Source organism: Bactrocera oleae, chromosome 4, assembly GCF_042242935.1.
Source record: "Bactrocera oleae isolate idBacOlea1 chromosome 4, idBacOlea1, whole genome shotgun sequence".
Classification (NCBI taxonomy): Eukaryota; Metazoa; Arthropoda; class Insecta; order Diptera; family Tephritidae; genus Bactrocera; species Bactrocera oleae.
The window spans coordinates 14,380,835-14,406,190 of NC_091538.1; the positions used below are offsets into that span (position 1 = coordinate 14,380,835).

The following is a 25,356-nucleotide window of genomic DNA, read 5'->3' on the forward strand; positions in this document are numbered from 1 at the left end:
GTTACATTAGTTCTATTGAATTGGTTACACACTTCTACAAAAATTTCGAATTAAATTAATTATCTGCTCAAAAATGCCTCCGTGTTGTTATAAATGTTGTTGTTGTGAAATAAATATTTCTTAACTGCTGGCAACGCTGTAACATATTTGACATTTGCACAGCTGATTCAAAGCACAGCAAGGTGCATTGTTATGAATTCTAGTTAGAAGAGAGCTACCATCTATAGTTAACAAAGCTTCCAAATTAAGGATATTGCTTTCTTTAAAGACTCGAGTAATAAAAAAAATAGTGATTTTTATTCAAGAAAATGTAAAGTTATAATCAATGCGCTCAGTAATATTTGTTTATGTTTTTATGATTTTTACGCAGTATGTACATCTGGCAAGCGTGGTTTATTTTCTTTTCAATTTTGCACGGAACTTGTTCTTGTTAGAATGTTTTCTATCTAACACGCATGAAAAACTGAATTTTTTTATTATTTAGATGATTTCGTTTCGTGGTGATTTATATCTAAACACTTTTATTCATAATGAGGGTGTAAGTTAAAATCCAAAAATTGTTTACTACTGTGTTGTTTATGAATTTGATAAAAAATTTGCAAAGCAGATGGTGATTAATTGGTTGTCATCGAGTGTCAGTTCTATGGGAATGAATACCCAAAAGCAAAAAGGATCACCAAAAATGTGAAAGAACGAAATAAAGTGAATTTATGCATACTCCGCTGCAAGCAGTGTTTAATAATATAAAATAAATTGCCCTTAAATTTAATTTCGGTTTAACATAATTACTAATCAATGTTAATAAGAGTTAAACAATAAACCGGCTAACTGTTGTGCATTTTGTAAAAATAGTTATTTTGCTAAAATAAACAATAATAAAATTAAATAAGGTAGAGGAAAATCGTCATTTAATACCACATCTTTGTCTTCGTTTTTCCATTATCTCCTAAACGATTTTCTGCATTCGTCTTTACATTTTTGACTATACCATCTCCCCCCTATGGATACGAATATATTATGACATCTGTGTAATGAAGAACGCATTCTTGAGAGGCATCAGGAAATGTTGATCAAGCAGGTGGGGCAGACGGTAGATATGGGAGTGACTCTATCAATAAAAGGGAACGGAACAAAAGCACATATTTAACAACGCTTTCAAACAACTTATACAATAACAACATACTACAGAATCTTTCAGCTGGCACTGATTACGGCGGCCGGCAAAGTGATATGAATTGATAATTTAACAATATAATCGCGGAGGGTATTTGGTTTTGCTGAAATGCTTTTTTGTGACAATGTGATAACAATAGCACGAAATGTGATTGTAAATGAGTTGCATGTAAATGAAATTGAAAGCCAAGAAGAAATTAACAAAATGAAGTAATTTGTTAATTTATATCGAATAAGTGTAAAATTCTAATTGGGGAATTAATTAACACGTATCAATTTACACGCAAATGTACATAAGTATGTACATACTCTCACTAGCACTAGTTCTGTTTAAAACAAGTATATGTAGTGTTTACAAATTATGAAAAAGTTTTCGATACTAAACAAATATTTACAGGTTTAAATTTTCAATAATTTTCATCGTTTGCATAAAACTTTTAAAATAATTGCGTAATTACGTATGAAAAGAAAATAATATGGTGACCACAGATCTGTTAATACAAAAAAGTTAAATAAATAAAAATAATGGAAACGCATTGAAAAAAGGCATAAGAAGTGCAAAATAAAATAAATCATTACTTCTATAAGAAAAAAAACACCACTTCGGTTAAAACCCGACTGCGTTGCGTGAGTGTCAACCGCATGTTGAAGAGTACATTCTTCTTTGAACAAAATTAATATAAAGATCTAGGCGATAAACCATCAAAGTTCGTTCGCAGTTGTTTATACAAAAATTCGTCTGCCTTCACGCTTTGCAAAGCTATTCACATGCAAGCGACAGCGCTTGCAATGTGAATACGAATGCTGATACAGTGCCGGTAGACGAGCACACCCAGAGAACACACAAATATGCCAGCTGTTGATTCTTCCAAAGCATTTGGTAATTCGAGTTCATACGAATACAATAAAACAACAACAACAACAGCAATGACCACTACATCCGGTGGAGCTGCTAGTTTAGGCAATATTGGCGGGAACATTGCCCAAAAGCGCTCTTCTACCTCTAATACATCAGGTCTTCCCGATGCTGTTTCGCATTTTTACTATAAACATGGTCTCTTCCTCTCCAGCTATCCAACATGTGCCGCTAGCATTGCTATAATGGCAATATTACTATCGTGGTGAGTAAATACCAGTGTGCACACATACATATGTACGTAAGCATTAGTATTTATACATAAATTATTCATTAGCACAGTAATATGTTTTTATTTTTAAAGCTGAAAAGAATAAAGCAATTACTAAAGTAAAGCAATACAAGAGTGTTAAGTAAGCTTTCTCATACAATAAATATTTGTTTTACCTATACATTAAATGAAGTGTAATACAAAACAATATATACTAAATACAAATATAACAAAATATAAAAAAGTGTAATGTATGCTTATGTATGTATTTCCTTCGTAATATAATTTAATAATTCACATGCAAATGTTTTTGTATCGGCAATTCTACCTAAATATGCATCAATGCTTTATCTAAGTATATTTATTAATCAATATACAATTGATCCTTGTATTGTATAGAAAAAGACTTAAGTTAAACGTACAGACATTTACATATGTATACAATGTATGTACTATTAAAAGTTCTTAGTATTACGAAAAACGTGTAAAAGTTTGTACATAGTACGAAGTTTTATTATTTTTGATCACATTTTTCCGTCCACATTTTCTTTTTTTCCTTAGACAACTTTCGTACTCAATGAATAAACGTGCATATTAATATGTACCATATATGTATGTATGTTTACATATCGATGTGTGTTTTAACGATAGTTTTATTTAATTTGTTTGCACTATACCTGTGAATTATAGTTATTATAAATAATTCTTGTGAAATAGTTAATTAATACGCAGTAAAATAAGAAGCGTGTGATGTCTGTATATTCGTATGTAATGTATACGGTTGTACATATGTATGTAAATGCGTATACAAGTATTTAGTTTCATGATCATGTGCCTACCTTTCATGCAACAAGTAGTTTAAAAACTATTTGTAGACGTGCTGGGGCCAATTTTGAAATTAATGAATGAAATTGCAAAACAGTTGCTATCATATACATATGTATAGTAGCAGGCCAATGAGTAAGATTATTCACTTCGTCAGCACATTATATTGTATGTGTACAAACAGACATTTTAAATACATTGGTAAAAATTTCGATGTCTTCCTGGGGAAAAACAATATTAAAATTAAATATACGCCGTTGTTGTTGATGAACCTTAAAACTTAAAAACTGTATCATTACTCAGTTCGTGCCAAAAAAATTAAAGTAAAATAATAAACTACAAAATTATTATATGCTTATACGTGAAGCTGTAGCTCTATAACATACATAGTATGCTTTGCCATTTGGCCAATATTTTTTTGTTAGTTCTAATTTTTATTTCAAAAAGTAAGAGACTTTTTTTATAATTTTTTATCTTTTTTTTTGTACTGTAATTGCTTTTACTACTTTATACAAGTAGTATTACCAGAGAATGTAAAATATATAATCTACATTCTCTGGTATTACGTTTGAAAAGATAATTGGTTACTACATTTTGCACTTTTTTAGCACGTTATACGCTATTTTTGAATACACACTATAATCTAAAAAGATAAAGAAAAAAACTTATGTTTGTGTGCGCATAAAAACCCTTTAATATCCTTTCTACCTGTGATATGGCTGATAGTGAGTTGTTAAAATCATGCAAAGCAAAGTTCATGATTCACGCCGTGTTGTAGTTAAATGTGTCTGTAATTTAACTATTCTATAGTATTCTTATAGCCGTGTACAATAAAATAATTATTGAAAGTGGAAAAGAAAATGTAATTAATTGTCCTGCTATAGTAGATCGATCTGAAAAATTCATTAAAAAGGTTGTAGCGCTGCCTTGAACAATAATTTGTTAAAAATTTTGTTAAGATATCTTGTCAAATAAAAAAGTTTTCAGTACAAGGATTTTAGTTTGTTATAATATATCACAATATTATAATACAAAAAATTTAAAATATTTAATAATTAAAATTTCCTGAATTATATAGTTCGCAAAAACCTCGACTAATAAAATATACTTGTATTCTAAGCAAACAAATTTACCCCGAAAATTACACCTGGTAACCCTAAAGCTAGGTAATTAAAAATGGACTTGCGAATGTATTCACATTTGACACTAACAATAATACATTTTATGCAAAAATATTGAAATACGCATACGGGCGCAAGTACTTAATGTCCGATTCCGTTAACCATTAATCCAACCTTACTTTTTAAAATGAACAATTTTATTATGTTAATAGCTAAAAATATTGGTGCGGTTATTAAATAAATTAACTTATGCACTTCCGTTTATAATCGTATTAAATGTATGCACATATATTTTTCTCCAGAAATTAAACACGTAAGCGAGCAAAGTTAGACTTTGAATTAACACATAATATATAAACAAAAAGTTATTTGTGCTATTAAAAAATACATGTAACAGAGAGTGCATTAAAACAGTGTATATTAAGTTTGCCGTGAAGTTTGTAACACTCAAAAAGAAGCATCGGAAACTTTATCTATACTAATATTAAAAAAAAAAAAATTGATTATTTGTTTGTTTATATGGATAGACTCCAAAATTACTTAATGAATTTGAAAAATGCTCTTACCACTGGGAAGCTACACTCTTTCCGGTGAACATAGGTTATATTATATATTCAAATAAGTTAGGAATCCCTACTAAAATGTCAATAATGTAACCCAAAGTGTAAAAAATAACCTAAAACATTCCTTACATAGCCTGTGCTGCGTATACTATTGATTATAGAACAAAATAATATACTATGACTTTGCAGAATATATAATTATCGCGACAGCATATGTCTAACTGTTATAGTTACGATATATGTGTGTTCTTTTATTAAAAAAAAATAAAATAAAATTTCGCCTCTGTAAAACCTTTTTTTTTAATATAGATAATACTAAAAGTTCGATGTTCACATCTCATCGTCTATATGAGATCTGCTGCCCCCAAGTGGGTTGGCAAATAAAGCGATCTGCTATTAAAATAAATATATATGTATGTAGATGATCTGTTGTTTTAGCCATGTCCGTTTGTCTGTCTATATACACGCGCACTAGTCCCCTCATTTTTTAAGATATCCATCTGAAATTTTGCGGACGTGCTTTTCTCCTAAAGAAGCTGCTCATTTGTCGGACCTCTACAGCATATAGCTGACATACAAACTGATAGAACGAACTCAATCCCTTGTATGGAAAACTTTTTTATTTGACAAGTTTTATTCTCTAAATTTAGCATAGGTTGCTGTCCTACGCAGCGCTGCAATCTCCGAACAAATTATTCAAAAAACAGCTTTCAAAAATATAAAATAAATTAAATTGGTAAAAATATGTGTTATTTACGTTCTGATAAAAGAGCAGTGATCAAAATTAACGAGCAGACGTATCGAAGACGACAATTTAAATATTTTAATTTAGCTTAAAGTTGTTTCTTTAATATTTTGGACTATATAGTAAAGAAACAACAAATGAAAACTGAAATTTCAGAGAAAATGGCGAGTATATATAGATATATGTGTGTACAGGTTAGTTGAAAAGTTTCTGCGCCTGAACTGAAAAAATTTGTTTCTGTTGTGTTTAAATGTTTTCAGTACGAAATATATTTTTTAATTCAATATAAAATCCCTTAACTTCAATACACTTATTTTATTTAATTTGTCATTATTGAATTTTGTCATTGTTAAAACAACTTTGTGAGCAGGTGCATTTTCTTGATGAAAAATGATTTTCTTGTGCTGCAAACCAGGTCTTTTCTCACGAATTTTTCATCCAGCTGTTTCAAAAGGCTTAGTCAAGCTTGGATCTTCACTAACAATATTATTAACTTGCTCAATGATAACTGGTGTGGTTGCGGTTTTTGGTCGTCCTTCGCGTGGATCATCTTCAAGCCTAGTACGACAACGTTTAAATTCACCAGCCCAAAATTCAACGGTGAAGTTGAGGGCTCCTTATAAACTGCTAACAATTGTTCATAAATTTCCTTTGCTTGTAAAGCTTTCAAAACAAAGAATCTAATCACTGCGCGATATTAAATTTTTTTCAATATTAAAAAAATACTTTGACACGTCGACTTCAAATGGCTTGTAAACAAAGAAATAATTGACAGAATGACTTGTACTTTGCATGTGTTCTCACGACAGATGTACTAACTTGAGAAAAAAAATTTGGACCTAGTAGTGTTATTTCTTGATGAGCACTACTCACTTTCCAACCAACCTGTATATAGTATATGAATCAACTAAAAAGGTGCGCCTCACACGGCCAACATTCGCCCTCCCCACCGTTACATCCGTTATACATATGTAATTACTATTTAAATGTTGCGCAGTGATATTTAAATATTAACTCAAGGCGCTTTAATTTAAACATTATCATTTACTATTGTCACTTATGTCCAATATAAGCGCATGCATTGAATTTCGAATCAAATTTTAATGAATACATATACATATGTAAGTATGTTGCACAATACCTCACAGTACTGGTGGGCAACAGTTCACAACAAGAAAATCCTGTCTGGAACCCAACTAGACAGCAATTATCAATAACAATTACAGACTAGATTTTTTTTTTGCATATTTTTGATAATGCTTTCTTTTCTTATATCGAAAAAAGACGAAGGGTTGACCAGTTGGACTGCGGTCCGTACTAGCAGTAAAGTAATTTATAACTTATAACTGTGTACTCTTACCCATATACCACTGATGCAGTGTCTATATGTATGGTGAAAATAATTTCGCTATCAGTTAGCCTTTTTTATGTGCAAGAACTTTGCTCGATTTGCGTTTGTTTTTTCGTAAACAACATAACTATTGACCTATCAATACCGTGCAAAGCCAACTCATAAAGTGCACTTGCGAAATGTGACGTCAAATGTTGTTATGAGTACTATTAGAAAAAAACTTTAAATAGTAGAGTACATATACAACGTCTTCCAATAAGGACAGCGTGATTTTGACAGCTCATGGCGGCCATGTTTGTTTACGGATTTGTGTGAAATTTTGTAGGTGTGTTCAGTGCCGGGTCATGGAAAATTGGCGTATATGGATGGAGATATGCAAACGTAGCCGTTGTGGCCATTTGGCAGACATTTCGTTCAAATCATATATATATATATTCTCAGAGTTCCTAGTTCTAACACAGGGCCTCAAATCATAAATGTCTATAAAAGAAAAAACGGAACTCATTTTGATCAAATTTGAGTGTTTATATTATTTTAACATCACGTCGTTCTTGTTGATAGACCCTGTATGTACGTACAAAGTTAGAATCTATAAGTACAATATATACAAAATTTAAATTTGAATACACATAATATTATTAACACTTAAAAATAAATGTCGCGCGCAATTCTCTACACTTAACTCTCCCCTTTCTGATGAACAAAATTATTTCCAATACAAGAAAAAATGTTAACTTCAATTGCACCGAAGTTAGAAAAGCATTCGCAAATAAAAAAGTTTCCATACGGGAACTTGATTTTGATCTGTCAGTTTGTATGGCAGCTATATCTTATAGTGGTCCGATATTCGGTCCGGTTTCGGCAAATGAGCAGTTTCTTGAGGAGAAAAGGACGTGTGCAAAATTTCAGAAAGATGTCTCAAAAATTAAGAGACTAGTTCGCGTGTATACACACAGACAGACAGACCGATAGATAGACGGACATGGTTAAATCAGCTCAGCTCGTCACGCTGATCATTAAATATATATGTACATATATTTTATAGAGTTTTCGACCTTTCCTTTTGGGTGTTACAAACTTCGCGGTAAACTTTTTTCTGTGTTAGTAACTGACTTACTTTTTTTATTTGGAAGGTTATTATTTAAATTTTTTTAAATTAATGCTTGATATATCAAAAAGAGAATTTGAATTTTGCAACCATACCGAAGACCGTACCATCGAGATCCGTAATCCTGCGCAACTTAGAGTTAGTAGACGGTTTATGATGACTTAAACCTGTTTCCCTACAAAGTTCAAATATCAAGCCGGTTAAACCCTCTAGATTTGTCTATGCCTGGAATTTTGAGTGAGTTTTTTTTGTACCCAGAACTGCGCCGAAGACATCGCTTTCAATAGTGTTTGGTACCAGACCGGTTATTGCGGAGCTCAAACCAATAATTTTTAAAAATAATTCAATAAGACAAAATAAAATTTGCTATTCAATTACAAAAAAAAAAAGTTGTAACTGTAGTTATAGTTCTAGTGCACTTAGTATTATTGCTCATTTGATCTTTTCATAGAAACAACCAGCACTTGCCAAGCGTCTATAAATAATTTTCATATACAAATCTTTACAGTTATCACTGTTGGAAATGAAAAGCTGCTGTAAGAACTTCCAGAGGGTTTTAATTATATAAAAAAAAATGTGGAAAACGGTTGGCCTCAAGGGCCATCCCTGCAACTTCCCTCTAATTTCATACGCTAACGTTCAAATTTCGCTTTTTTCACTGCTTTTGAGCTCTTCTAAATTTTTCGTTTTCGATTTCTAGCAAGTAAATCAACCGATTTCGACCCGGTTTGCGGCAAACGATGTGTTTCTTCAAGGTTTAGAACTGATTAGTTTTTGGTGTCGATCGGTCAAGTCGTTTGGTCGTTATTTTTGAGATTTCTCGAAATCTACTGGTCCGATTGGGTCCAAACTTACACGAAATTCAAGTGCAATGAAACCCTTTGGAATGCCGTTTAGTTTATTCAAATCGGTTGAGCAGTTTAATAGTTATAAGAGGGTCACATACATCCGCACACACACACATACATCCACACATACATACGGACATCATCGTAGAAATGTTCGGGGAAGCTTCGTCGACCCTCAGAACGTCGAGATCTGTTGAGAACTCGATTTTTGCAAAATGGGGTGAAACCAATATCTTCCCGATTTTTAGAAAATTTTCCATTTTCTTAGCGAGAAGTTAAAAACAATATGAGTATGGCAATGGTCTTCAATAACCAATTAGAGATAGCATAGCAAGTGGTTATACATAATCCATAAACTCTCTTTGTATATGAAATCAATAACTGTCTTGCTGTTTTTAAATGAAATTTTTCTAACAAATCTAGAAAGCAGCATTACTAAAAAGTATAGATGCAATTTAATTAGTTACGAGCTGAAGTTTTATTTCACAAGTTCCGGGCTTCCCTGCAGGGTATAAACACTCACGTTCCCATAGATAAAATGAGTAGCATTAACGCGCGCATTGGGAAATGTGAATCTACTTAGCGTTCGTTTCGCATTTTTATGCGTTTCCCTGTCTATTTGCGATTACGTACGTAAACTTTGCCCTGATTTTGTGCATTGTCATGGTTGTTGTTGTTTTCTTGAATATTTTTTTTTAAGCCTAATAGCACGCATAAAACACAGTTCGCTCGTTGGTTGCCATTGTGTAAAAAAAATTGTTTTTGTATTGGAAAGTTCTCAGCAAGCTGATGTAACTTTAAGATGACAGCTAGCGAATGCTTGATTTAAATGAGTTACAAGTAGAAAATATATAAATATATATATAGTATGTATAATATATAAATAGTATGTATGTATGTATAGGTATGTTTGAAATAAGTAAACAAAGAATTGGCAAAGTTGCGTTGTAACTTTTAAGGCCTATTTTACTGCAGAGGCATGCATTTGAAGTGATTTTTGGCTACTATTAATAAAAAACAAAAATATTTTTATAATGAATTTTTGAAAAAAATATTTATTCATGTTTTAACAATACATAAAAAATTTGAAAAAGAGAAAACTCAAAATGATATGTGTATGTGGTAGTTGGAGTTGGCGCGCCAAATCTGTCACGATTGCAACGCTCCAAATGATCTGAAACAAAAACAAGAAAAAAGTTAACTTCGGCTGCACTCAAGCTATAATACCTGCTTAAAAGGGTATAAAAATTCTTTGTTTTATTCTGATCAATCAATTTGTGCGAAGATTATAGCGCTGCTTTGAGCAATTATCTATACAAAATTTCAGGTCGATATCTTAAAAACAGTATCCTTATGGATGGTACAAACTTCGTGACAAACTTAATAAACATTGTTAAGCGTATAAACACGAAAAAATATTATTATGTAGATAAATGCTGCTATCGTACTAAATTTTTCGCCAAATTGCGAATATCGGAGTAAATTTTAACTGTTTTTTTTTTTTAATTTTCTAAGCTTTCCAAAATTTTAAAAATTTTGATTTTGTTATAGATAAGATTAGCATGATGGAGATATATATATAGTGAAGACTTACACCAAATATCCAGCAAATTTATCAAGTAAACTTGAGAAATCACGAGAAACTTTTTGAAAAAAGTTGTTTTGTCACTATAATATTGTAGCTATGTCTCCGAAAATAATAAAAATTTTGACTCATCCTGTTAACGACATATTCTTAAAAAAATTTAAAATATAATAACTGGAATACCCCAAAGTAGTAAATACGCTTAAGACGTTTTTAGAACACACCTGAGATAAGTGATTAGAAGTTAGAGTTCAGCAAAAACTATTTATTTGTTTTAATAGATTAACACTCAAAATCATTAAAAATATAGCACAGTACTAATTGTTTCATTGAATTTACTGTGTACCGATGATTTTGATTTGCTTTAGGAGCTTACAAGCATACAAATCAACTGCTAGCTTTTGTAAGAAATATTTGTCTGGCTATGCTAACAAATTCAATTATTTCCTAACACTCATTTGGTGTGGAAAATCACTATTTGTAAAAAATCAGAAAATTTCCAATCAGAATCATAAGTCATACGCTTATTGAAAAAACCAACAAAAACTACTTTGTTACAATGTATAGTATGCATATGTAAGTATGTACATACAGGGCACAACAAATTTTTAATTAATTCTCTGTGCTCGCTTAAAACGGTTTAAAATTTATAAGTAGTACAAAAATCTGCTCTGTCTAATCTTTCTTCTAAAAATCTATTTTCTTGCTTATATATTTTATCTCATTTGGTTTACTTTTAAATTTAGTGTATAAGCTAATAATCAGATAATCCATGAGATCACAATAATAATTTAGAAAAAACGTTAACTTAGGCTGAATTTGAAAACATAGTCGGCCAACTTTTGTCACGTAAAAAAATTTTGCATAAAATAACTTGGTTTTGATCGTTCAGTTTGTATGACAGACATATTCTATAGTGGGCCGATATCGACTGTTCCGACAAATGAGAAAGGACGTGTGGAAAAGGGATATCTCAAGAAATTTGGGACTAGTTTGCGTATACACAAACAGACAGACGGAAATGGCTAAACCAATTCAGCTCGTTACGCTGATCAAATATACATATATATAAGGTTGTCAAATATTTCCCTTCCGCTTTTTTGCTCTTGATTCAATGCTTTATAAAAAGTGTTACAGTGATCGGATTTAGTTAAAATATGCGCCGTTTTGTTCGATGATCTGTTTCCATCTAGACGGCAACTTCATAATACCTTCCTCGTAGAAGCCCCCCTCCTTATTTGCGAAGAACTCGGACAGCCACTTTTCACAAGCCTCTTTTGAGTTCAACTTTACACCACCAAGAGCATTCGCCATGGACAGGAACAGGTGGTAATAACTTGGCGCTACGTCCGGGCTATATGGTGGATGCGATAAAACCTCCCATCCGAGCTCCCGTAGCTTCTGACGAGTCATCAACGAAGTGTGTCCTGGTGGAACACTAAACCCTTCCTGTTGGCCAATTCTGGACGCTTCTGGTCGATCGCCTGCTTCAAGCGGACCAGTTGTTCGCAGTAGATGGTAGAATTAAGCGTCTGGCCATATGGGAGCAGCTCATAGTGGATGATTCCCTTCCAATCCCACCAAACACACAGCAAAACCTTCCTGGCCGTCAATCCTGGCTTGGCCACTGTTTGGGACGATTCACTCCATGTTTACACGTCTATAACTGTTGAACGCAATATCCAAACTAATCATGCATAGCGTTGTTTTGTAGGTTATGTCAAGACCTTTCAAATTATGTATAGTGTTGCCAGCTTTGTACATAGCCGCGAAGAGAGATATTTGACAACCTTATATATGTACATTAGAGTGGAGTGAAAAAAATTTTTTTTTGCTTAGCCTGGGGGTAAAATCTGTAGATTATAAAAAAAGAAAATTTTTGGACAAAAAAAACATTTTTTTAACATCTACTCGCGCACTCAGTTTTAAAGTAAATTTTCGAGTTAAAATTTTTAGTTCGTAAAAAATTGTTGATAAGTGTTCTAGAAGCTGTGGAGAGTCCGCTTTCTGGCCAATTAAAATTTATGAACTTAAAAAAAATTTTGTGGTCATTATTGGAGTTTTAAAAAAAAGTCTTAAACGACAACATGCTTTCCTTAAACGTTAAAATAAATTTTGAGTCAAGACCCGTCACATTCGGTAATTTTTATATAAAGAGTTTAAACCAAAAATAATTTTTTCATGTCCAAAAAAAAAGTTTACTCGAAATTTACTTTAAAACTGAATGCGCGAGTAGATGTTAAAAAAATTTTTTTTTGTCCAAAAATTTTCTTTTTTATAATCTACATATTTTACCACCAGGCTAAGCAAAAAAATATAAGAAAAATGTTTCGCTCCACCCTAATGTACATATACAAGTACTTTATAGATTCTTCGACGTTTCCTTCTGGGGGTTACAAACTTCGTGGCAAACTTAATATACCCTGTTCAGTTGCAAACACACACATTTTAAGGTACATATTTACTTTTAAAACGTCATGGAAAAATTCCACTCGATATTTTTAAAGAAAAACTATTAGCACTCCACTGCGTTTAAGTCTGAAACTTATCACTCACGTCTGCTGGGCCACGCGCTATGAAAAGATGTATATATGTACCTATTATCAACGTGTTCATGGAGTCATAATTTTAGCTCTTATCAAGCATAGAAACATCGAAAATAGTCGCGCGAATCTCCAAGGTGGTCAAAAATTTTTAAATGTTTTCGTATTCCATACATAATATGTTTATTGTTTATTTCTGTGTTATTTTTTTTTTTTTACTTCACTCACTTTCGTTTTTTGTTAATCTATGAAGCATTGTTCTTTTTAGTATTAGGGCCTTGCCGTGAATTTCGAATACTTTAAATGTCGCAAATAATCAGCATTGATAATAGGATTTCAATATTTGCCTGTTGCAAAATATTATTTACTCACATTAGATGTATGTATGTACATATGTGCATACATGCATTGTAAGTATTTGCAAATAATATTCGCACAATGCTAAATATTTCATAGTAGTTCTGCGATCTACTAAATATAAATGCCGCTGAGGTCTTATCGTTATAAACTTTATTGATTTGACGCAGTTTCAATATTACTTTTTCTTCATCTCAAAGTGACCTCCATTAATCCAAAAAAAGAGAAAATACTATAAATTGTAGAAAACAAAGATTATATTGTTTTAAATATTTTTGGAGGAAGAAACAGATATGGCACTTCATAAGAGTTTACTTACGGTTCAATCATTTTGTTTAGTTTTTGTATTTAAGGTTATGAAACTCTTAGTACAGCTGCATTTACATAAATATTTACATATATAAATACTGCAATATAGAAAAATATGTTTTTATGCAAGAATGATTCTTATAAGCCGAAGACACTGTACCGATTTTGAAGTTTGGTTATTTATAAAAAAGTTGACGTATCCCTTTAATATAATGGTTATATGATGAAAATGTCAAGCACAGGTGCGGAAATTATTACATTGGGAATTTGGAGACTAGATCTCAACCTATAAAGTAAACCTCTCGATTCTCATACATAAACTTGATCTACTGGGCTTTCAGTCAAGATTTCTTCAATGGGTAGCTTCCTATCCTAATAGAACACAACGAGTGATATTTGAGGATACACCTTCAGATACAATTAATGTTTCTTCAGGTGTTCCTCAAGGTAGTCATCTTGGCCCGATTCTGTTCTTGTTGTTTATTAACGACATCTCTTCAGTAATTGAATTCTCAAAAATTTTATTATATGCTGACAACGTAAAGCTTTTTAAATCATACACTTCAACTAAGGAAAAGTGTCTGTTGCAAACAGACTTAAACAATATGGTTGCATGGTGTGATAGAAATGATTTGCCATTGAATCTTTATAAATGTAAGACGATGTGCTTTTCCCGTAGATCTGTGCACCCCTCTTCTTATGTAATAAAACACCATATTCTGAAGCAAGTTTTTAACTATGTTGATTTGGGAGTTAATATGGACCCTAAGCTTAATTTTTGTCTTCATATTAACACCATGAACTTGAAAGCAAAAGCTGTTCTCAGTTTTGTTAAACGTTGGTCTAAAGAATTTAGAGATCCGTATATTACTAAAACACTTTATACAACTTTGGTTAGCCCTATATTGGAATATGGCTCTGTTGTATGGAACCCTAACTACCAAATCCATTCTGACAAGTTAGAGTCTGTTCAAAAACAATTTTTACTTTTCGCCTTAGCGCATTTCCGATGGGATTCTAGGGTAAGTCTACCTCCATACACTAGTCGTTTAAAACTGATTAATCTACCTACACTTTCTAGTTGTAGGGAAATGCTTGGCATAATATTCTTAGTTGAATGAAACAGTTTGCATTTCCCTTCTCCTGTCTGAAATTAAATTTAATATCCCGGTTCGCTTTTCGAGGCAGTTAAGACCTTTACTGTTGAAATCCTGTAGATCAAATTTTGAACTAAACGCCATTCCGCCGTATATGTCATGATTTTAATTCTCATTCCAGCACATTTGACTTATCTAACTCACTTTTCAAAATTAAAAAGACTTTATTGTTTTCTCTTAATGAATGAAAATGTAACAATTTATTATATTGTAACTATAAATCTTAGCTGTTGAAATTTTTGTTTCTGTAGCTGGGCAGTTTTAGATCTCAACACCTAAAAAACTCTTCCGACTTTTCTGACTCGGCTGATTCCGCACGTATGCGGATTGCGCCCCTCGCGTCGGTTGGGCGGGAGGAGGGTAATCGTTGGGTTATTATTATTATTATTATTAGATCCATTTATTTCATAATCAGCACATATGTGGGTACGTAGTCTCATATTCAGTATATGGGAATTCAAAAAATTATGAACACATATCGACTATTTTTACATGAGAAGTGACATACCTTGAAAGCACTATTTTTGCAAATTTTGATTGTGGCAACTTTATTGGTGATTGTTTTATATGTCGTAAACACACAGCTGCCAAACAGATACTAATTGACATTTGTAGATCAAACTTCACACGAATATCAAAAAAGGTTGTGCCAATCGACCCTGAACAGAATATATTAAGTTTGCCAAGATGTCTGTAACAACCTAAATCAAACGTCGGAAACACTATAAAATGTATTCGAGCCAACAGCGACGGCCACTTGCTCGAAATCATTTTTAAAATATTAAATGCCAAACTCTTATCTTTATAATAAAACTAAATTCTTTGCCATAACATTAAATTATATGCATTTTGTTTCTACTTAAAAACCATATGTACGTCTAAAATAGTGATTTTATATAAAAAAAGTTACGCAATTTATTGTTTTTTTTTCTCTACCGCAGTTACCCACTCATAAATATTCCGCTACCCGGCACCATTCCCACCAAAATAATGTTGCCCTTCGACGGCCGTTACTCACTTTTCGCAGAACAACCACAACAGAATGTCTCATTGGTTAGGAATTTCTTCAGTCCCCCCACCAGCAGTAATTTCAGCTATGATCCACCATTTCCATGGGCAAAAAGTTCACCTGTATTCTACGTACAACAGATAATGTTACGCACTAGTGTGCTGCCTTGGACCGAAGATATGCAGCTAATGGATGCCTATCGTGCGCCATTGTACGAAGTTTTTAAATTGCTGGAAATTGTGCGCAATCATGAAAGCGCCGACAAGTGAGTAACTTACGCATATACGTACATATGCATATACACGCACGAATAAACTTATTTACATACATCTATATGTGCATAGTGAATGCATTTAGATTGTTATTTGCATGTCTCATTCACATTGATAAGCTAATTTGATTGAAATTAAAAATATTTATTTGTTCACTGCTCCCTTAGTAAACGCACAATGGATCAATCTTGCTGGCATGTGGATAATGTAAAGCGCGCGCGCGATGAAAAAGTATTATTCCCCGAATATAATTGCTTGTTATTGTCGCCGGCGAATTTATGGTCTCAAGATGTGCAAAATTTCACGAATGACTCAAATTTATTGAACACCATCTTTCAATATCATGTAAGTAAATATCTGCTTATGAATGACAGCTGTGTTGTAAAAGTTTTATTTGCAAAAAATTTGTATTAATAATTTGTTTTAAAAATAATAGAAGAAAATCTGGTTTTTGAAATTGAGTTAGAATGTAATCTTTTTTTTTTGAATATTCAACTTTCACCGCTTATAGCATCTGTCATATAAGCCTGCCAGAAAAATATGAAACCCCATTGCAATATGAGGAATGGCTAGATTATATTGTACCTATATTATTAAATTGTTAATAATTTACCTCCTATAAATATTAATAATGTTTGAAACAAGCTTAATTTCTAACTTCGAAAGCAAATATTGCGATTTTGAAAGTTAACTTCGAAAAGCGAAGAAATTATATTTTTACTTATGACACGAATCATTCGAAAAAAATTGTGTGGTCAAATACTCAGCCCAGTGCTGTGCAGTGTAATAATAATAATATAATTAAATTATTTTTGCATTTGCTATATATACTCGTAATTTTGAGGTTATAGTGAAATAAGGACAAGTAAATTTAGCACATTATACAAAGAATATGAGAACGTTTAGTCGAAGAGGGTAAATAGATTATTTTTATGAGTGAATTATGCAGTTGCCGATAATATACTATTTAAGGTGATATTCTAGTCTATAATCGATTTTTTCTTCTTTCAAATTTCGATAGTTTAGTTATTCAAAGATATCTTACTGAAAGAATTTTTCAAAATTTCAGTTATTTTCAAAGTAAGAGTCGTTTTAGTGTCGCTGCAACTCGACCGGCTTAGTCTTATCCTAAAACTTTAAACGTGTTTATTTTCGAAACTATTTTTTTTTCGACGCGTTCGTCACGATTTTCAGTTGTCTATTTGCTGAAATTTGACAGTAAATTCTCTCTGTTGTGTGAATGAACTGAAAACTTGTAATATTTTTAACAAATTCGAAAAAGTTAAAAAATTAGTGAAACTGAATACTTCTGTCCAGAATACCCGTACCCGATTAAGTTCGATAAGGAATCGTATCGCAGTAACCTAAACCACAAAATTTTTATATCAACTTTTTTTTGATCCTATGCCAATTCTATTTATAAAAAAAATTTATTAAACTTTTGCTCATTTCTGTTAAAAAAAAAACTATGTCTAGATAACAGGAGTACTGCTTTAAGTACTGCACCCGAATTTAACATTTTCTTACTTGTTTCTTTTTTGTTCTTACTTTTCTCAAGAATATATCACTTTTTTTGTTTTTGAGATAGGAGAATTCTCACTAACTACATGCTTGCCTAGTTGACTCATCATTGATAATAATACCGGAACTATATGCTATATATAATATTATATGTATGTACATATACTTATATTCGATTTTCGTTAAAAATGTGTGTAAATTGTATATTCGTTATCTACTTTAACTTTGTCGTCGCAAAAAGCTGGTAAAAATATTTGACACACAATTAACAAGGTGAGTCTACGTTGGCAATTAATTGCCTATTTCGCTGACGTTTAGCTGTCCGCATCTTTAGTGCCTTCTGTTTACTTTTATGAGCAAATATTTATTGCATTAAACAATATACGATATTTGCTTACTCAATTTACCTAATTCACAAATTAACTTGAATATGTTTGTTGTGGTTGCTTTTGTTGACAACTGATGTTTCGTTGAATTTACAAGTTTCTCGATAAATTGCTTTCGAACTTTTTAAATTGTATAGTCTTCACTACTTCAGTTATACAATTCAACTCCAGCTCAAGCAGATCCATTAGCCATTTTCATTGAACTATTGGGAGTCTACTCTTTTGCTCAAAATTTCATGAATATAGAAATGATAAATTTTAAAAAATTTTGAAAGTTAGTATCATTGTAATTTATATAAAAAAGTTTTTTTCTTAATTAAATTATAAATCTAATTATTTTTACTTTCATAGTAAAAGAAGCCAAAATAAATATTTTAATAAATATGTATAAATTTTTAACATTTCGTAAAATGTTCTAAAATGTTCTGCAAATATAACAACATTTCCATATAATTCTTAAGTCCTGTGCGACAAGAGTTAATCGTCTCCGTTTTATTTTTATCGGTATCACCAGTTTTTGGTAATAGATAAAAGTTATTATAAATTCCTTTATTGGTAAAGTGATGAAGATTTTGACACCCAGCACGAATGTTTGCATTGAACTAGTTAATAAGAAGAGTATTGCCAGGCTACACTTTGCTTTTAAAATAAATACCTATATAAAAAGGTGACATTCGTTTAGGCATGCGATGTCCATGGAATTTTTGTAGTCGAAAAAATTTAGTATAATTTCCAATGTGATAGAACCTTCCATTCAACAACATTCACCGACTATTTATTTTGATACGTAATATATTGTTATTTGGTGCAACGCCGCACCAAACAGTCACTTTTTGGTCACCCAAAGGCGTTTCATAGATCGTGAGTGGATGGCAAAAGCTTTTAACACATGTCTTACCAATTTAATCACTTACTTAATGCCAAAGCTATTAAAATCGCAAATCGCTTACCAATGCCTATATATCGACATGAAAGATGACACGCCCTGTTGTTTGCAAATACAATATTTACCGCTTTATCACTTGCCTTAAATTTAAACTACCTATTACTAATTATACTTTATATTTACAACTCACATAGGCTCGGCCGCTTGCACAAATTTGTTTGCATACTTGTGTACTAAAGTGCAAGTAAGCCTAATTGTTTTTTATTGCATTTGTTTACGATTATTTGTTAAAAGAACAGCACTACCGCATCCACTTAAGTTTTTTCGCGATAAAAATAAATGTAATTAATCTGGTTAGGCAGCGATTTATATTCATCGGTCATTCTCTTATTATAGATCTTAGTATGAAAGAAAGTTTCTGGAAGCAATTTTAGGTGAATACATTGATTTGTGGCATTGTGCAATCGATTTCGAGTTCACATGGCACCTGTGTACTTTGTACAGAACATAGCTCATATTTTTATTATCATTATGTAGGATATGTCCAAAGTATTTTGTTGATAACTCTAGAATGTCAGCTTTCTTCAACAACTTTCTTGTAATACAATACCGGAGTTATCAGCATGACGCCCTTTCTCCCCAGGAAGCAGCTAATTTGTTGGAACTGCCGATATCGGATCACTATAAAATATATCTATCATGCAAGCTGACCAAACGAAATCAAGTTCCCGTATAGAAAACTATTTTATTTGATATTTCTTTGGTAACTCATCAACTAATGAAATTTATACAGCTTTTAGAATACATAATAAACTCGGGCCTGATCGAAAGATTTTTTTTTTTAAATTTCGATTTTTTAAGACCAATTAACTGTTGATTTTTTCCCAAAAATCTAGAAAAAAATTTCCTGAGGCTGTCATTTTGTTAATTTTAAAAAAAAAAGCTTCGATCAGGCCCAGGATTATCTATTTATAAAACAAATTTTTTTTATCCGATTGATTTTAGATAAATCTCCAAGGACTTATGGTTATCACCGCAAGGATCTTTTTTTGAAACTGGGTCAACACAGACAGCTATAACTTTGGAAATTAAAATTTTATTTTTGTAATTTTTGTAATTTTCGTGACTTCAAGTCAAATATATATATGTATATTAATACCATATTACTACTTTTGTAAAATAATATGATTTAATAGCAAAAAAAATTACTGAAAATTTTAATTTTTTCGTGCCTCTGACTACCCCTATCCCCTTAATGAAATAAGGTGTATTATAAATTGTTATAAACAATTTTAAATATTTCTCCCTCCTAAATTGAGTTAAATAATTGATAGAACAACTTAACTGGAATTTTACAATAGATGCTGACATCAAATGTGTGTTACTTTTATATTTTCAGAATCTCCAAAAAACCAAAGTCTCCATCGCCGAAATGCTCTTCGGTGTGCCAATGCAAGATACCGGTTTCAAACGTTATCCACTTCGTTCGCGTTCGCGTATAATACAATATGCCATCACATTGATACTGAAGCAAAATGATCAGGAGTACTTGAGCACGCTGAAGCATAAACTCTTCCAGTACTATCCACCGCTACAGCTCAATCCAACAACAACTGCTGATCAGCCAACAACAAAAGTCGGTGATGAGAAATCAACCATCACTTATATTTTCTATCCCGATGAGTTTAAACTGTGGGAATTTATGCCGCTGGCCATTGCTTTTGTGTTGTTGTTCATTTATATGTATTTTTCGGTGCGTAAAATCGAAATAATACGCTCGCGTCTATTGCTCGCAATTTGTGCTGTTATAACAGTGTTAGGCAGTCTGACCATGTCACTGGGCGTTTGCTCATTCTTCGGCCTCACTATCAGTTTGCAATCGAAGGATGTGTTTCCATATTTGGTTATACTTGTCGGTCTGGAGAATTGTCTAGTCATAACGAAGAGCGTCGTGTATACGCAAGAGACATTCGATGTGAAGATACGTGTCGCCAAAGCGCTCAGCAAGGAGGGTTGGCACATTTCCAAAACGTTGCTAACCGAAATCACCATACTCACCATTGGTTGCATCACAATGGTGCCGGTCATACAAAAGTTCAGCATATTCGCCATTATCGGCTTGCTCTCAGATTTCATGCTGCAGATGTTGCTCTTCCCCACCATACTCGCAATGAATATCAAACTGCCTGAATACACGACCGAAGCGAAACATTTGCCCAAAATGATGTTAAGATGCACGATGACGAACAGCACGGCAACGCCACCGCCTGGTGGCTTCGGTATGCTGCCGAATGGACGTAACGATTATCGTTTCTACGATAAGAGTCAGTCGTATATGTCCTTAGCGGGAGATGTGTCGGCCACACCACACCAGCCAATGAACAACGGTGGCTTCGGCATGTTCCATCGTTCACAATCGCATCCAAAACTAACATTCGCCGATCTTAATGCTCATCCAGCCGACTTAACCGCAAAGACTGGCATACAACCGAATAAAGATGGACGCATACCGAAGCGGCTGCGCATAGTTAATTTCTGGGCGCGTACGCGCTTCTTTCAGCGTGCCTTCATGATTTGGATGAGCGTTTGGATATGCACGATCGTTTACAATTCAGGCTGTTTGGAGAATCTTTTCGCAATGGAAGGCAATCGCACAGCGTACGGCAAAGACGAAGCGCAACGATATGTCAAGACGCACGAACAAAGCGCAGTTTCGAGCTTCTTTACAAATATGCAGCATGCAATAAATGGCGCGGCAACAGCTGAACAGAACAGTAATGGGGAGGAGGCAGCAGTGAAGGGACAGCGCGACGGCCGTATACCAAAAGGCAAGAAGTCGTTGCATGGCAGACAGAAAGGTAAAGTCTAATAATTATTTATTTTTATATGTTCACACAATTGTGCCTTCCTTAGGCTCAGCCGACGGTGGATCCTTTAATGACACGAATGCCGAGCTGCGTCGTCTGCTCTATCCAGACTATGAAATGAATTATTTTCTCTCAAATTTCCATTGGTGCACCATTATGAAACAATATAATATTTCGCTAAGTGGTCGTTATGTAACTTTGCTACCCACCATCAAGCTAACGCATCCTATTAGCGCCGAAGCGGCGGTACTCATACGCAATCCCAAAGAGAAGGTGGCGCAAAGTTTCCAATGGAAAGCGCTAGCCGCTGCACTTGACCCCATTGATTTTAACGACGATGAACGCCGTGAATCGCCCATGGTATTTCCAGGTGGCACACCACTCTACCCCAAAAGCCCGATGGAATTCTTTTTTGTCATTTCCATGTGCTTAATCAGCATTTTTGTGCTCAGCTACACAATGGTCGTTTTCTATCGTTGCATTTGCACACGCAACTATGCCGAATGGCGTTCCAGTTGGTATGAGTCATCAGAAATACAACAAAAAACTGAGCACATACTCGAGGGTGTTCCCACAAAAATTGTCGGCCACAAGCATACGATCGAATGTTTAATAACCGATGGTTCGCATATCATCAGCTGTTGTCTGCGTGGCCAAATAAAGGTGTGGGATTCACGCAGCGGTGAGAATTTGACGACAATTCATCGTGAACATATGCAGATAGCAACAAAGCGTGAAGACACACAGGTGGCGGTCGAGCGTTTGCCTTACTCGCCGATTTGGTGTATGAACGCGTTCGATAATCTTGTGGCGGTGGGCTGTGCAAATGGCCGTATCGAGTTGTGGGAAATGCCAGACGGCATCTTAAAGGTGGGTGCACAAATAAACTTGTCATGTTCTAATAATTTTTGTAAATTTGTAACGAAATGCTTATATTTATCTATTTATTTCTGTTATTTTTTATGCTTGTAGTGCATTTCACCTGGTGAAGTGAAGTCCAACCAAGGCATAACGCACATTTATATAAATGGTGATCGGGTCATTGTGGCGCGTTTGTGTGGGCGCTTAGAGTTCTTCCGACTTGAAACCTATTGCAAAGGTCAACAAATCGATTGGAATTTCACGTCAGCATATCGAAGAAGTAATTATAAATAGAAATTGCTTGCAGAATCTCTTTGGAATTACATATTAAGTTTTGATAAAGAACAAAACGAAATCGTATGCAATATATAGAGTATTAAATATACATATGTAGTAAATCCTAAATTCACTTATAATCTGAGAAATTTTTTCTACACTTAACAGAACGGTCAAAAATTATTATATTTGTCTGTGTATATGGGCTAAGATAAGTTATGTCCCAATTAAGCGCATATTTCCGAAAGCTTCACCAATTCAAGCATTGTTCCAATATTTTTGTTTATTTTTATACGTACTAAAATGTACCCACGAAACGTGGGTGACCTTTTAAAGTATATGTATGATCAGCGTGACGAGCTCAATTGATTTAGTCATGTCCGTTAAGATATCGATCTGAAACTTTTCACACGTTCTTTTCTCTCCAAGAAGGTGGTCATTTGTCGTAACCGTCGGTTTTTTATTTGTCAATATAACTTCATGAAAATTGGCATGAGTTCTTGGACAATCTTAGAATATATTGTTAAGTTCGGACCACTATAGCATATATCAAGTTCTTGTAAAGAAAGCTTTTTTTTATGTGAAGAGTGTTATAGCTTCGATACAGCCGATATTAATATTATATTTTTATTTAATCAACCTTCTTTCATTCCTTTCAGCACACACACGCACCAGTTCCGCTGGCAGTATTGGTCTAATGCACAATACGCAACAACAACGCGGCTATTTTGCTGGTCAATCGCCGCCACCCTCTAACAAGGAGGAAATGAAAATCACGTTAGAAGCAGTGCGTTTCGCACATCAGCAGCCCATTACCTGCATGGAGGTATCTAATGGTATGGTCTTCACCGGCAGTCAGGATCACACGCTTAAAGTAAGCGTAATCAAATGAAATATTGATATTATTTTTTTGGATTTTAATTATTTTTCTTCATTTTATTCGCGCACCAGGTGTACAGCCTGACAAATGCCAACATCGAATACACATTACACGGTCATTGTGGGCCAATAACGTGCCTTTTCGTCGACCACTGGCAACCGGGCACAGGTGGCTCGGGTTCCCAGGATGGTATGTTATGCGTATGGGATTTATTCACTGGCGCTTGCATGTACAATATACAAGCGCATGATGGCGCTGTCACGGCGTTGGTATGCGCACCCACATATGTTATTTCGCTGGGTGTTGATGAACGAATTTGTGTGTGGGAACGTTTTCAAGGCAACCTATTGACTACCATCAATATATTGAATGCATATTCGCGTTTGTTGATGTTGACGCCATCGTTGCTTGTCACTTGCAAAATGGGTGAGTATTCTTTATACCCTGCATAGGGTATATTAAGTTTACCACGAAATTTGTAATACAAAGAAGAAAACGTCGGAGAGCGAAAAGCCTGTTTTTTGTTCTGTTTCTGTTTCTGTCAGAGCTTTTGAATAAATATTCTGTTTTAACTTTTAGTACAAGTTCTTTACTTTAACGAATATTTCTCAATTTTAATATTTCTTCCAAATACCCTCTTTCAGGTTCCCTCATCGTTTGGGATGTGCGTACTGGTGAACCAGCGCGTGAAGTTAAGCTTGACCGCGCGAATTCACTACTCTGTCCGAAAACTTTAATGCTCACCGGTGATGCTGTTGTATGCGACTACGGGAATGAGTTGCGTGTGGTGCGTTTTCCTATAGTTTCAGATAAATACAGTTGAACGAGCTACGCACTAGTCGAAACTAATAATAACTAATTAACAATAATCAAAAGTGCGTCCACACACAGTTTTGATAGCAGATTTAAAAAATATTGTCTATCTCAACTACTATGTACGTCCATAACTCACACAAATCACCAGATTGCCTGACACCCTAGAGGCTGTGGCTAAAGCCTTGTGGCGTTTATTTCAGAAGTTGTTGGCATTGAAAACAAAGATTATGCATAATTATTCGTTAAAACTTTATTTAATAAATTTAAATCCTTCTCAGAGAAGGTAGTACGTTTGTGTACCTTCGCATACTAATTAGCATCGCAAAAGTTTGCAGTAAACTACAGTGTCCTATATAAAATAAATACAAATATTTATACAAATAGCTCAGTAGTCAAACTCGTCATAGCTGAAAAAAATTTGCATAATTAAAAAAAAAAATAGTTTTTAATTTGCATTAGCATTCATATTTTATACTCTTTCTTTTATTTCTAATATCTATACACATATTTTAGTTTGCAACTGTGCGTTCATTGCGTAACAAAGTTAAGCGCTATATTTTATTTGAGTTTTAAACTCTTCCTTCCAAGCGTGCCGGTATTTTAGGGTTACCCTCAAATATATACTTTAACTATTTCATGCCTTTTATAGAACACCTTTAATTTTGAATTCGTTATTGTGCCTTTTGTAAACTGAACTGACTTTCATGTTTCATTATAAGTTCCATTAAACTCTCAACCAGTTCATTTTATCTCTTACCAAAATTACGTTT

The 25,356-nt window shown here is 33.4% G+C and overlaps 1 protein-coding gene and 2 long non-coding RNA genes across 4 annotated transcripts; 2 read left to right on the plus strand and 1 right to left on the minus strand.

Moving 5' to 3' along the window:
- Window positions 1-766: 766 nt before the first annotated feature.
- Window positions 767-7,172, minus strand: LOC118683202 (uncharacterized). Its single transcript, XR_004979112.2, has 3 exons — window positions 6,915-7,172; window positions 916-1,108; window positions 767-860 (listed from the first exon to the last, which is right to left on the minus strand). It is a non-coding gene; the product is annotated as an uncharacterized lncRNA (long non-coding RNA).
- SCAP (SREBP cleavage activating protein) lies at window positions 1,582-25,058 on the plus strand. 2 transcript variants are annotated; one of them, XM_070108169.1, is made up of 9 exons: window positions 1,582-2,294; window positions 15,754-16,086; window positions 16,261-16,438; window positions 20,286-21,744; window positions 21,800-22,623; window positions 22,726-22,894; window positions 23,550-23,764; window positions 23,842-24,196; window positions 24,415-25,058. In XM_070108169.1, the coding sequence occupies exons 1-9, from the start codon at window positions 2,023-2,025 to the stop codon at window positions 24,591-24,593; spliced, it is 3,984 nt and encodes a 1,327-aa protein (XP_069964270.1). In that variant the 5' UTR covers window positions 1,582-2,022; the 3' UTR covers window positions 24,594-25,058. The 2 variants fall into 2 exon arrangements, with proteins under 2 accessions (XP_069964270.1, XP_036231175.2); XM_036375282.2 differs by lacking the exon at window positions 1,582-2,294 and adding an exon at window positions 4,413-4,559.
- Window positions 17,850-20,047, plus strand: LOC118683208 (uncharacterized). Its single transcript, XR_011395964.1, has 2 exons — window positions 17,850-19,649; window positions 19,892-20,047. It is a non-coding gene; the product is annotated as an uncharacterized lncRNA (long non-coding RNA).
- Window positions 25,059-25,356: the final 298 nt, after the last annotated feature.